At 37.8% G+C, this 13,772-nt stretch overlaps 1 protein-coding gene across 15 annotated transcripts in view; it reads left to right on the top strand.

Moving 5' to 3' along the window:
- ATP2C1 (ATPase secretory pathway Ca2+ transporting 1) overlaps window positions 1–13,772 on the top strand; it is a 165,100-nt gene that overhangs the window by 87,696 nt on the left and 63,632 nt on the right. For all 15 annotated transcript variants that reach the window (XR_006795649.3, XR_008505069.2, XR_006795648.3 and 12 more), the window contains one exon: window positions 4,219–4,327. Coding sequence is in view for 10 of the 15 variants with exons in the window: in XM_064587922.1 (XP_064443992.1) it covers window positions 4,219–4,327 (109 nt within the window). In the remaining 5 variants the exon portion in view is untranslated. The remainder of the gene's footprint in view (window positions 1–4,218; window positions 4,328–13,772) is intronic.

Raw genomic sequence — 13,772 nt, 5'->3', positions numbered from 1 at the left:
CTGTCTGAGTTATTTCACCTAGCTTTATACCCTCTAGGTCCATCTATGTTGTTGCAAACGGTGAAATACCATTCTTTTTTATGGCTAAGTAATATTCCTGTGTGTGTGTGTGTGTGTGTGTGTATGTGTACGTACACCATATCTTCTTTATCCATTCATCTATGGATGGACACTTGGGTTGCTTCCGTATCTTGGCTATTGCAAATAATGCTTCAATAAACATAGGGATGCATTTATCTGTTTGAATTAGTGTTTTCTTTTTCTTTGGGTAAATACCTAGTAGTGGAATTACTGGATCATATGGTAATTCTATTTTTAATTTTTTGAGGAATGTCCATACTGTTTTCCACAGTGGCTGCACCTATTTGCATCCCACCAACAGTGCATGAAGATTCCTTCTTCTCCATATCCTCACCAACACTTGTTGTTTCTTGTCTTTTTGATTGTAGCCATTCTGACGGATGTAAAGTGATATCTTATTGTGGTTTTGATTTGCATTCCCTGATGATTAGTGATGTTGAACATCTTTTCATGTGTCTGTTGGCCGTCTGTGTGTCTGTCTTGGAAAACTGTCTATTCATGTCCATTTTTAATCAGATTATTTGTTGTGTGGTTTTTTTTTTTTTTTTTTTGGTGTCAGGTTGTAGGAGTTCTTTATATCTTTTGGATATTAACCCCTTTTTGGATATATTATTTCAAATATCTTCTCCATTCAGTAGGTTGCTGGGGGGTTTTTTGTGGTTTTTTTTTGTTGTTGTTATGGTTTCTTTTGCTTTGCACAAGCTTTATATTTTTGTGTAGTCCCAATAGTTAATTTTTGCTTTTGTTTTCCTTGCCTGAGGAGGCATGTCTAGAAGAATGTTTCTGTGGCAGATGTCAAAGAAATTACCACCTGTGTTTTCTTCTAGGTATTTTATAGTTTTAGGTCTTTACATTTAGGACTTAATTCATTTTGAGTTTATTTTTGTGTATAGTAAAACAGAGTGGTTTACTTTCATTCTTTTGCATGTAGCTGTCCAGTTTTCCCAATACCATTTATTGAAGAGACTGTCTTTTCCCCATTGTATGTTCTTGCCTCTTTTATTGTAGATTAAGTGACCATATAAGCGTGGGTTTATTTCTGAGCTCTCTATTCTGTTCCATTGATCTATGTGTCGGTCTTACCATTTGTTTGTGTCATCTTCAATTTCTTTCGTCAGTGTTTTATAGTTTTTGGAGGAAAGGTCTTTCACCTCTGTGGTTCAGTTTATTCCTGGGTATTTCATTCTTTTTGGTGCAATTGTAAATGGGATTGTTTTCTTTTTTTTTTTTTAAGATTTTATTTATTTATTTGAGAGAGAGCACATGAGAGGGGAGAGAGTCAGAGGGAGAAGCAGACTCCCTGCCGAGCAGGGAGCCCGATGTGGGACTCGATCCTGGGACTCCAGGATCATGACCTGAGCTGAAGGCAGTCGCTTAACCAACTGAGCCACCCAGGCGCCCGGGATTGTTTTCTTAATTTCTCTTTCTGCTTCATTATTATTAGTGCATAGAAATGCAACAGATTTCAGCATATTAATTTGTATCCAGTTACTTTACTGAATTCATTATCAGTTCCAGTAATTTTTAGGTGGAATCTGGACGGTTTTTCTATGTATAGTAACATGTCATCTGCAGATAGTGACAGTTTTATTTCCTCCTTAGCAAATTAGATGCTTTTTCTTGTCTGATTGCTGTGGCAATGCCTTCTAGTACTATGTTGAATAAAAGTGGTGAGAGTGGACATCCTTGCCTTGTTCCTGATCTTAGAGGAAAAGCTCTTTTTCACCATTGAGTATGATGTTAGCTGTGGGTTTCTCTTTTAAGGCCTTTATTATATTGATGTCTGTTCCCTCTAAGCCTCCTTTGTTGAGTTTTTGTCATGAATTGATGTTGTACTTTGTTAAATGATTTTTCTGCATCTGTTGAGATGATCATATAGTTTTTATCCTTTCTCTTGTTAATGTGATGCATCATGTTGATTGATTTGGGAATATTGAACTACCTTTGCATTCCTGAAATAAATCCCACTTGATCGTGGTGAATGATGTTTTTAATGTGTTGTTGGATTTGGTTTGCTTATATTTTGTTGAGGATTTTTAGATCTGTCTTCATCAGAGATATTGGCCTGTAGTTTTTGTTTTTTTGTAGTGTGTTAATCTGGTTTTGGTGTCAGGGTAATACTGGCCTCGTATAAAGAATTTGGAAGCTTTTCTTTGTCTTCCATTTTTTGGAATTTTTGAGAAGAATAAGTATTAACTCTTCTTTATTTTATAGAATTTTTTTTAAAGATTTTTAAAAAATTTATTTATTTGACAGAGAGAGACAGCGAGAGAGGGAACACAAGCAGGGGGAGTGGGAGAGGGAGAAGGAAGCTTCCCGCTGAGCAGGGAGCCTGATGCGGGGCTCGATCCCGGGACCCTGGGATCATGACCTGAGCCAAAGGCAGATGCTTAATGACTGAGCCACCCAGGCACCCCTTTAACTCTTCTTTAAATGTTTGGTAAAATTCACCTGTGAATCCACCTGGTCCTGGACTTTTACTGGGAATTTTTTGACTACTGTCAATTTTATTGCTAGTAATCAGTCTGTTCAATTTTCTTTCTTCCTGATTCAGTCTTGGAACGTTATATGTTTCTAGGAATTTATTCATTTCTTCAAAGTTGTCCAATTTGTTGGCATATAATTTGTCTTAATATTCTCTTACAATTCTTTGTATTCCTGTGGTATTGTTTTTTTTCCTACTTCATTTCTGATTTTATTTATTTGAGTCCTCCCTCTTGTTTTCTTGAGGAGTCTGACCAGAGGTTTATCAATTTTGTTGATCTTTTCAGAGAACTGGCTCTTAGCTTTATTGATCTGTTCTACTTTTTTTAGTCTCCATTTTATTTCTGCTCTAATCTTTATTTTTTTTCCCTTCTATTGGCTTTGGCTTATTCTCCTTCTTCCAGCTTCTTTAGGTGTAAGGTTTATTTGAGATGTTTTTATTTCTTAAAGTAGGCCTGTATTGCTATAAACTTCCCTCTTAGAACAATTATTGCTGTGTCCCAAAGATTTTAGACCATTGATTTTTTTTTAAGAAAATCAGCAAGGAAACAGTGACTTTGAGTGACAGATTAGACCAAATTGACCTAACAGATACATTCAGAACATTCCATCCAAAAACAATGGAGTACATATTCTTTTCAAGTGCACATGGAACATTCTTCAGAATAGATCACGTATTAGGCCACAAAGCAAGTCCCAGTAAATTCAAAAAGATTAAAATTATATCATGTATCTTTTCTGACCACAATGGTATGAAACTGGAAATCAGTCACAAGAAAAAATCTGGAAAGAACACAAATACATGGAAGCTATATGGCATGCTACTAAACAATGAAAATGGGCCAACCAAGAAATCAAAGAGGAAATAAAAAAATACATGGAGACAAATGAAAATGGATTTTCACTCTTAAAAACAGAAATTGAATGTGAGTAGTATAGTATACATTGTGGCACCAGATTTGTCTAAACATAAGGTAGAAATCATTAGTCCGACATGAAAAATTGATGTTCTGTTCAGTGTAGCAAGTTGTGATATTAAAACATTTAAGTTCTAATACTGAGATTATTGAGACATGGATTTATTCAACAGAGTTTTTTTGTGTGTGTGACTATGTGCTAAGCACTGTTGGGGTTGCAGTGATGCACAGTCAGACAGGCCCAGATGAATAAGAAGGTTGCTTCAGTTTTCACATTTTACATTTGAACGATAACTGGTCACTGTTTCCAGTGCTTTTTTTGTCATCTGAACATCTTAATTACCAAGAATAGAAAAATAATTGTTTGCTTAGTTTCTTATATTTGACTTAGCCTCTTTGAAGTGGTAATAATACTACAATATATTTTTCCTCAGGTAAGCCCACTAGAAAGAATTTTTATTTTATTTATTTATTTTTTTAAAGATTTTATTTATTTATTTGACAGAGAGAGACATAGCGAGAGAAGGAACACAAGCAGGGGGAGTGGGAGAGGGAGAAGCAGGCTTCCCGCTGAGCAGGGAGCCCGATGTGGGACTCGATCCCAGGAACCTGAGATCATGACCTGAGCCGAAGGCAGACGCCCAACGACTGAACCACCCAGGCGCCCAAGAATTTTTTTAAATAAGTGGTGTGGCTCTCTTTTTTCAGCCATGGTTGTTTCTGTTTCATGTTACAGTGTACGTGAAGGAAAATTGGAACATACACTTGCTCGAGACTTGGTTCCAGGTGATACAGTTTGCCTTTCTGTTGGGGACAGAGTTCCTGCTGATTTACGCTTGTTTGAGGTAAGTTTGGTGTTTTAATTTCTTTGGGCTACTGTAACAAAATACCATAGCCTGGGTCGCTTATAAACAACAGAAAATTATTTCTCATAGTTCTGGAGGCTGGGAAATCCGAGATCAAGGGTCCAGCCCAGTTGCGTTCTGATGAGGGCCCTCTTCTGGTTCATAGCTGGTGCCTTCTCTCTGTCCTCACATGGTGGAAGGGGCTAGGGAGCTCTGAGGTCTCTTTTATAAGAACACTAATTCCATTTGTGAGAGCTCCACCCTCATTACCTAACCACATCTGAAAAGTCACACCTAATACCTCATGTTTGAGAGTTAGGATTTCAGTATATAAAGTTTGGGGGGGGATACATATTCAGCCCATAGCATTTGGTGATCTGTTTGTGAGAAGTGAAAATACTTGGATATGGACTAAAGGATAGACATTAGTAATTTTAAGAATTAATGCATAGTTGATTTGGAAACTCTTGGTTTTCAAGTTTAAAATGTAACATATATAAACATGTCTTCTTTTCTTAAAATATATTAATCTTTACCACGGAGTCTTTTGAGGTGTCCATTAGTGAATCAGCTGATCTTTATGGAAAGGGTATGATAGGCCTTGTGGGAGACACAAAGATGATGTAAAGAGTTCTTGTGATCAGGGAACATACTATTTGTGTACATAAATCACTCACCATAAAATAAGATAGAACCTGGTGAGTGACTAAGAGAAGTACAAAGAATGGAGTGTGAAAATTTAGAGAAAGGAGCATTTACTTCTGATTTCAGTGAAAATCAGATAATGCCTCAGACAGCATGGCTTTGGTGGTGAGAATTGAAAGGTTGAAGGGTAGTACTGGGAGAGATGAGGAAGACCACGAAGCAGCAGTATTCAGATCACTGTGAATGTCCCAGTATATAGTACCGGGCTAGAATATGTTAAGGGTAAAAAATGTGTGGTGGAATCAGATTCAGGGGGGCCTTGGATACAAAGCTCTACCTCAGATTTTATTCGTTAGGAATTAGCTTTGAAGATCATATGCAGCTGGCAAATGATCTTACCTTAATCTGGCCACAGTGTGTAGAATAGATTGACGGACTAGAAAATGGAGTTAGGCACCTAGTTTAGCATGCCAGTCTCATCTACTTTGGCATTAACAGCCTATTCATTAACACCTATAGAGGTGACAGTCTTTCAATACTTACTGTGTCCCAAAATCTTAGTGTTCATAGGGGTTATGGAAAGCCTAAAGAACCTTTCTGAACTATAATAAGAACAGACTTCATTTAATCCTGAAGTAATGGCCTTTTTTTCAAATACTTAAAATTTCTCCTTAGGAAGATACCAGATTGCTTTAATTGGTGAGTGGAAATAATTGATAATACAGCAAGTATTGGGAATATTGTTAATTTTGCTTTATTACTTTCTGCCCTTAGTTTATCTTTTTATATCTTTTTTTTACTCATTTCCTCTCCTTTCTTTCTATTCCTAATACTTAGTTTATGAGAAAACCTTGGATTATTATTCCTTAGACATTTGGCAGGCCTGTCACTTGATATAAATCATCTTCCCTTTCCCCAGAGGGTCTTAATTTGAATTCATGGAGTTTATGTCATCATTTATTCTGGAGTCCTTCTCTTCCAGTTTAGAAGCAGACCTCCTCAGTGGGGTAGTAAAACGATGGTGTTCCCCATTACTTGAACATTTTGAGCAGTATAATGACATAGAAACTTTAAAACTCCATTTGACTTGGTAAAGTATTTTAGGGTTTTCATTTAAATAAGGGTTAATTGATCTAAGAATTAATTATTTCAGAGTTCATGTGCAAATAGGAAAAGACCAGAGTTCTGGATTAGTATGTATCGTAGCCACTTATCAAATATACTTTGAAGACTTACTGTGAGTTCAGTAAGGGAATTTTTCACCTTTTAAAGCTTGATGTTATAAAAATTGAAAGCATGTACTTTGTGGAGTAATTTGTTATTACTGTTTTTCCCTTACCTGTTAACTTTTCAGACACTTTCACTAACACATGTTTTATTTGGCAGTGATAAGGTTGATTTTCTTCTAGTTAATCCATGTTTATGTATATAGTTGAACATCTTTGATTCCCTCTATCACTTTCTGTCCTGTTCATTTTACCTATCACCTTGGTACCTCAAGCAGACTTTTACAACTTTTACGGTAGATTGAGATAACGTTCCTAAAAGATTTGAACCTTTGTGCTGCTTCTACTAACCTAAGGCATAATAAGGCTGTTAAGGTCAGTTTCTCTTCTGGACACAGAGGCTACTAGCTTTTGGAATTAGGTTGGCTTATTGGAGTGTTATTTGCAGAATTTGGCTATGGTGATCTTTGGGTGATTTTTTTAAGGCTAGCTGGTCATTTGATGTTCTTGTATGAAATAAGCTCTTCGTTAAGATATAAAGGAAACTAAGAACTCACATACCTTTGAGATATTATTAATATCTCAAAATAAAATGTGTCGATTTCACTCTAGAAAAAGCAAAAGTATCTGGACTTTCATGGTGTATTTCTCTTCTTGTGGATGATGTAGTCTAAGACCAAGGTTGCCACATTAGCATTGTCATGCTGCAACTCTAGGGTTCCTGTCATAAATTTTGAAGGTTCAGATTTTAACTATAAAACTTGCCTGGGCATTCAGTTGCATTTTGTCTGCAAGTTCAGTGATATGACTGCTACACAACTTTTATATGGTATTACCTGTTTGTAGGCTGTGTCTTAAGTCAGGTCAGGCTGCCATAATCAAATACCATAGACTGGGTGGGTTGAGTGATTGCTGTCTCTCTTCCACTTCCTATAAAGCCACTAATCCCATTATGAGGGCCTCACCCACACAAGCTCCTCTAACTCTAATTACCTCCAAAGGTAATTACTATCGTATTGGAAATTAAAGCTTCAGCATGAATTTTACTGTGACACAATTCAGTCCGCAGCAGGCTGAGACTGTCATTTGTAAATCCTTTTTAAAGAAGATTAGTATTGATAACTTAAGGAATTCTGTATTTTGTTTTTTTGCCTGAGTCATTTTCCATAGCCAGGGAATGAACTAGTATGTGTTGGTGGTAGTAACCTTACTGTCACAGGATTTTTTTCTCCATCGGTGTCCGCGGTTTTTGGTCACATTGCTTCGAAGTATGAAGAGGTAGACCAGACAGAGTGGTAGGCCACAAAGCAAGGCTTATTGAGCAATAGCAAAGTGATAGTACAAAGCTCCCAAGGAGAGAGGGGATCCGAGAGGGTTGCCACTGGAATGTCTAAGTCTAGGGGTCTTAGAGTCAAAGGAAAAGAGGGTTTCTTTTTTCTATTGAAAATAACTTCTCTTGCTTTAACTTTCTAACTAAGCCTGAAATGTTCCTGAAATGTAGCAAGATTTTTCTTATACTTGAAGTTCTGAATGAGTAATTCCATTGACACTTTATTTTGTGGCTCACATGCTTGTGGGTAGCCTCTATCATTCTTTGAAACTGTCTTCAAGATCTAGACACTGGGTACAATTACCTTTTTTTTTTTTAATGTTTTTGATATAATTTTCTAAACGTAGCAAACTTTATTTTTTTATTTTTTTAAAGATTTTATTTATTTATTTGACAGAGACACAGCGAGAGAGAGAACACAAGCAGAGGGAGTGGGAGAGGGAGAAGCAGGCTTCCCGCCGAGCAGGTAGCCCCATGCAGGGCTCGATCCCAGGACCCTGGGATCATGACCTGAGCCACAGGCAGACGCTTAACTACTGAGCCGCCCAGGCGCCCCCGTATCAAACTTTTTAAAGAGAACTACCAGTTATATGCCTGAGGGCCAAGAATTAGCCATTTTTATGACCCTAGATTATCAATTGGACCATTTAAACCTGGGCCAAAAGATATCTCCACTAGGAGTGAAAGCCTACTGGGGCCTTGCTCAGAAGTCCAAACTTAAAACAAGCTAGTTGGCATTACATAGTGAGCCTTTTTTTTTTTTTTTTAAAGATTTTATTTATTTATCTGAGACAGAATGAGAGAGCACATGAGAGGGGTTAGGGTCAGAGGGAGAAGCAGGCTCCCCGCCGAGCAGGGAGCCCGATGCGGGACTCGATCCAGGGACTCCAGGATCATGATCTGAGCCGAAGGCAGTCGCTTAACCAACTGAGCCACCCAGGCGCCCGATAGTGAGCCTTTTAACATCACAGATCCATATACTTTGTTACAGCATAGTAGTTCAGCTCATTGAGTAGTTTTTGGTCTCTTTAGGGGTATTCCTTCCTATTCCTTAGTTCCCAAGTAAAAACCAAAGATAATGAGCACAGATCTACTTTGGCTACCTGCCATTGGAAGGAGTCAAAGGTAGTCTCCTTGACTGAAACTTTACTTTAGCCTTTATGTCCCTTTCTATAAAGCTCACTATTTTGCGAACCCTTTTGTTAAGAATCATTAATAAGCACCTTCCTCTGTGTTGGCTAATTTCGTTAGAGGAGCTATCTTTCTGTGTCAGAGCATTCTGACTTCCTGAGTTACAAAATATATTTTCCATTTACTCAGTGAAAACCTTGATATTCTGGTGACACTCAGATTCTGATTTTGTTTGCTATGCTTTTTTTTTATATTTTTTTTTGAAAAAAAATCTTTTCAAACATTTGCTAAAATATAAGTGCATGTAATGATATGTTAAATTTACTTATTTTGGTAATGGAGCTGATTTAGGCAAAATGTAATACCTTTCTTTGGAAATTGGTCTGTGTAATGAGGTCATTTTAGCCATCCGGTAAATGTTTTAGTATCATGTATAGAACACTGTACCAGGCTTTAGCGCTAGGAAGTGAAAAAGACACAATTTGTGCCCTTTCTACTGGGAGACACCAACATGCAAACAACTGTGATTCAAAGAATAAAATGTATCTTATGAATTGACCATATGAGCTTCGGTAAGCCACTTAACTAGGTCTTTGTTTTCTCACTGTGACAGAGAGTTGCCCCAGGGCATTATATCCTAACTTTTAAGGTGCATAGGAGTCATCTGGGCTCTGTTTTGGCAACTCTGGGGTGGTGCCAAGATTCTGCATTCTTAACTAGCTCTTAGTCCATGCCAAAAGTGCTGGTCTATCTACCACATACAAAAAGATTAAAAACAAAACAAAACAAAAAAACAGCCCACAAAACTTCACTGAGATGTAATTCACATTCAACACAATTTACACATTTAAAATCTTTCAGTCACTTTCCATACAGTTTGAATTGTGCAACCATCACCACAGTGTTAACTGTAAAACATTTTTATCACTCCCAAAAGAACACCTTTACCTTTAGTAAGTCACTATATTCTCTCCCCTTCCCCAGAGTCTGGTAGGCACTAATTTGCTTGCTCTGTCTGTGTACATGTACCTATTCTGGACATTTCATTATAAATGGAATTAAATACTATGAAGTCTTTTTTGTCTGGCTTATTTTAGTTAACAGTGTTTTCAGGGTTCATCCATGTTTTTGCACGTATCAATATATCATTGCTTTTTATTGCCAAATAGTATTCCATTGTACGTATATACCACACAATTGTAAATCCATTTACATTTAAAGTGATTATTATTATTATTATTATTATTTTTTAAAGATTTTATTTATTTATTTGACAGAGACACAGCGAGAGAGGGATCACAAGCAGGGGGAGTGGGAAAGGGAGAAGCAGGCTTCCCGCGGAGCAGGGAGCCCGATGTGGGGCTTGATCCCAGGATCCTGGGATCATGACCTGAGCCGAAGGCAGACGCTTAACCATCTGAGCCACCCAGGCGTCCCTATTTGTTAAGTATATTATATAAATCAGGAAAAATAGAGGAGTTACAAAGTCAAAATACAATAATGCTGGCATTTATATTTCCCTGTGTAGTTACGTTTACTTGAGTTTATTTCTTCATATGGCTTTGAGTTACTTTCTGCTCTCCTTTTGTTTTAGCTTGAAGGACTCTACTTTAGCATTTCTTGTGGGGCATGTCTGCTAGCAGTGAATTATCTTAGCTTTTGTGTAAGTGGGAATGTCTTAATTTTTCTTCATTTTTGAGAGATAGTTTTGCTGGATATAGACTTTTTGACCTTTTTTTTTTTTCCTCTCAGCACTGTAGATATGTCTACTGGTTCTCACCACCATGGTTTCTAATAAGAAATGGGCTGCTAATCTTATTGAGGAGTACATGATGAGTTGCTTCACCTTTGCTGTTTTCAAGATTGCGTCTTTGTCTTTCAGCAGTTTGATTATGTCTGCCAGTCTAAATGGCTTTGAGTTTTTCCTATTTGGAGTTTATTGAGCTTCTTTATATAGATTTATGTCTTTTAAATTTGGGAAGTTTTCTTTACATTATCTTTTCAAATATTCTTTCTGCACATTTCTTTTCTTTTTCCCCCTGAGACTGCATTTTATATTGGTATGTTTGATGATGTCCCACAGGTACCTTAAGCTCTTTTCATTTTTCTTTATATTTTTTTTTCTCTCTGTCCTTCAGACTGGTTAATTTCAATTGTCCTGTCTTTTTGTTTGCTCGTTTTTATCTCCCTCCTTGTTCAGATCTGCTGTTGTACCCCTCCAGGTAACTTATCATTTCAGTTGTACTTTCAGCATCAGGATTTCTGTTTGTTTCCTTTTTATGTTTTCTTTCTCTCAGTTGATAGTCTTTTTTAAAAAATTGTTTTCCTGATTTCCTTTAGTTCTTTGTCCATGGTTTTCTTTAGTTTATTGAGCATATTTAAGACAGTTGATTTAAAGTCTTTCTAGTAAGTCCAGTGTCTGGCCTTGCTGAGGGATGATTTTTATCAGTCCATTTTTTTCTAGTGAATAGGTCATACTTTTGGGGTTTTTTTGTATTTGTAATTTTTTTTTTTAAAGATTTTATTTATTTATTTGAGAGAGAGAGAATGAGAGAGAGCACATGAGAGGGGTTAGGGTCAGAGGGAGAAGCAAACTCCCTGCTGAGCAGGGAGCCCGATGAGGGACTCCATCCAGGGACCCCAGGATCATGACCTGAACCGAAGGCAGTCGCTTAACCAACTGAGCCACCCAGGTGCCCCTGTATTTGTAATTTTTTGTTGAAAACTTTGTATTTTGAATGTTACACTGTCATAATTCTGTACATTAGATTCTACCCTTCCTCAAGGTTTATTGCTTTTGATTTTTGAGGGTTTTAGTGTTTGAATTTGTTGAGTGACTTTTCTTTAAAAAAAAAATACAGGTTTTTTTTTTTTTTTTTTTTTTTTTTGGTAAAGACTGTATTCCTTTTTGTGTGTGGTCTCTCACGTTTTTGTTCCATCATCTCAGCAGCTAGCCTTATCTTTCTCAAGTCAAAGAGGAAAAACAATTACTATTCTCTTGGTCTTTGTAGCTTGTCTTTGAGTTGGGGCACTTCTTTTTTTTTTTTTTTTTTAAATTTTTTTATTCTTATGTTAATCCCCTTACATTACAACATTAGTTTTAGATGAAGTGTTCCATGATTCATTGTTTGTGCACAACACCCAGTGCTCCATGCAGAATGTGCCCTCCTAAATACCCACCACCAGGCTAACCCATCCTCCCACCCCCCTCCCCTCTAGAACCCTGTTTGTTTTTCAGAGTCCATCGTCTCTCATGGTTCGTCTACCCCTCCGATTTCCCCCGCTTCATTCTTCCCCTCCCACTACCTTCTTCTTCTTCTTCTTCTTCTTTTTTTTTTTTTCTTAACATATATTGCATTATTTGTTTCAGAGGTACAGATCTGAGATTCAACAGTCTTGCACAATTCACAGCGCTTACCAGAGCACATACACTCCCCAGTGTCTATCACCCAGTCCCCCCATCCCTCCCACCCCACCCCCCCACTCCAACAACACTCAGTTTGTTTCCTGCGATTAAGAATTCCTCATATCAGTGAGATCATATGATACATGTCTTTCTCTGTTTGACTTATTTCACTCAACATAATACCCTCCAGTTCCATCCACGTCGTTGCAAATGGCAAGATCTCATTCCTTTTGATGGCTGCATAATATTCCATTGTATATATATACCACATCTTCTTTATCCATTCATCTGTCGATGGACATCTTGGCTCTTTCCACAGTTTGGCTATTGTGGACATTGCTGCTATAAACATCAGGGTGCACGTAGCCCTTCGAATCCCTACTTTTGTATCTTTGGGGTAAATACCCAGTAGTGCAATTGCTGAGTCATATGGTAGCTCTATTTTCAACTTTTTGAGGAACCTCCATACAGTTTTCCAGAGTGGCTGCACCAGCTTGCATTCCCACCAACAGTGTAGGAGGGTTCCCCTTTCTCCGCATTCCCCGCCAACATCTGTCGTTTCCTGACTTGTTAATTTTAGCCATTCTGACTGGTGTGAGGTGGTATCTCATTGAGGTTTTGATTTGGATTTCCCTGATGCCAAGCGATATTGAGCACTTTTTCATGTGTCTGTTGGCCATTTGGATGTCTTCTTTGGAAAAATGTCTGTTCATGTCTTCTGCCCATTTCTTAATTGGATTCTTTGTTCTTTGGGTGTTGAGTTTGATGAGTTCTTTATAGATTTTGGATACTAGCCCTTTATCTGATATGTCATTTGCAAATATCTTCTCCCATTCTGTCGGTTGTCTTTTGGTTTTGTTAACTGTTTCCTTTGCTTTGCAAAAGCTTTTTATCTTGATGAAGTCCCAATAGTTCATTTTTGCCCTTGCTTCCCTTGCCTTTGGCGATGTTTCTAGGAAGAAGTTGCTTCGGCTGAGGTCAAAGAGGTTGTTGCCTGTGTTCTCCTTTAGGATTTTGATGGACTCCTGTCTCACATTGAGGTCTTTCAACCATTTGGAGTCTATTTTTGTGTGTGGTGTAAGGAAGTGGTCCAGTTTCATTCTTCTGCATGTGTCTATCCAATTTTCCCAACACCATTTGTTGAAGAGACTGTCTTTGTTCCATTGGACATTCTTTCCTGCTTTGTCGAAGATTAGTTGACCATAGAGTTGAGGGTCCATTTCTGGGCTCTCTATTCTGTTCCATTGATCTATGTGTCTGTTTTTGTACCAGTACCATGCTGTCTTGATGATGACAGCTTTGTAATAGAGCTGGAAGTCCGGAATTGTGATGCCGCCGGCTTTGCTTTTCTTTTTCAATATTCCTCTGGCTATGCGGGGTCTTTTCTGGTTCCATACAAATTTTAGGATTATTTGTTCCATTTCTTTGAAAAAAGTGGATGGTATTTTGATGGGGATTGCATTGAATGTGTAGGAGTTGGGGCACTTCTTGATCCTTGAGCCTAGGCTGTCTCCAATGCTGCCTTCACCTTCACCTTCACCTGCTTGTGTCAAATCCACAGATCTGTCAGGGTGCAAATCTAGGGTCTTCTCAGATTTTTCTGAGCACACATCTGGTTATAGGCATCCATTCTGCACTCTGTCTTCCCTGGTATATGTGGCAGCCCTTCCAAGCCCATATTCCCTCACAAAACTTCTCTTCGTCTTC

Source organism: Mirounga angustirostris, unplaced genomic scaffold (assembly GCF_029215605.1).
Source record: "Mirounga angustirostris isolate CCGP_5_RB_7025 unplaced genomic scaffold, mMirAng1.0.hap1 SCAF_1, whole genome shotgun sequence".
Lineage (NCBI taxonomy): Eukaryota > Metazoa > Chordata > Mammalia > Carnivora > Phocidae > Mirounga > Mirounga angustirostris.
The sequence above is the reverse complement of the archived record's forward strand: the minus strand, read 5'-3'. Positions and strand labels throughout refer to the sequence as shown.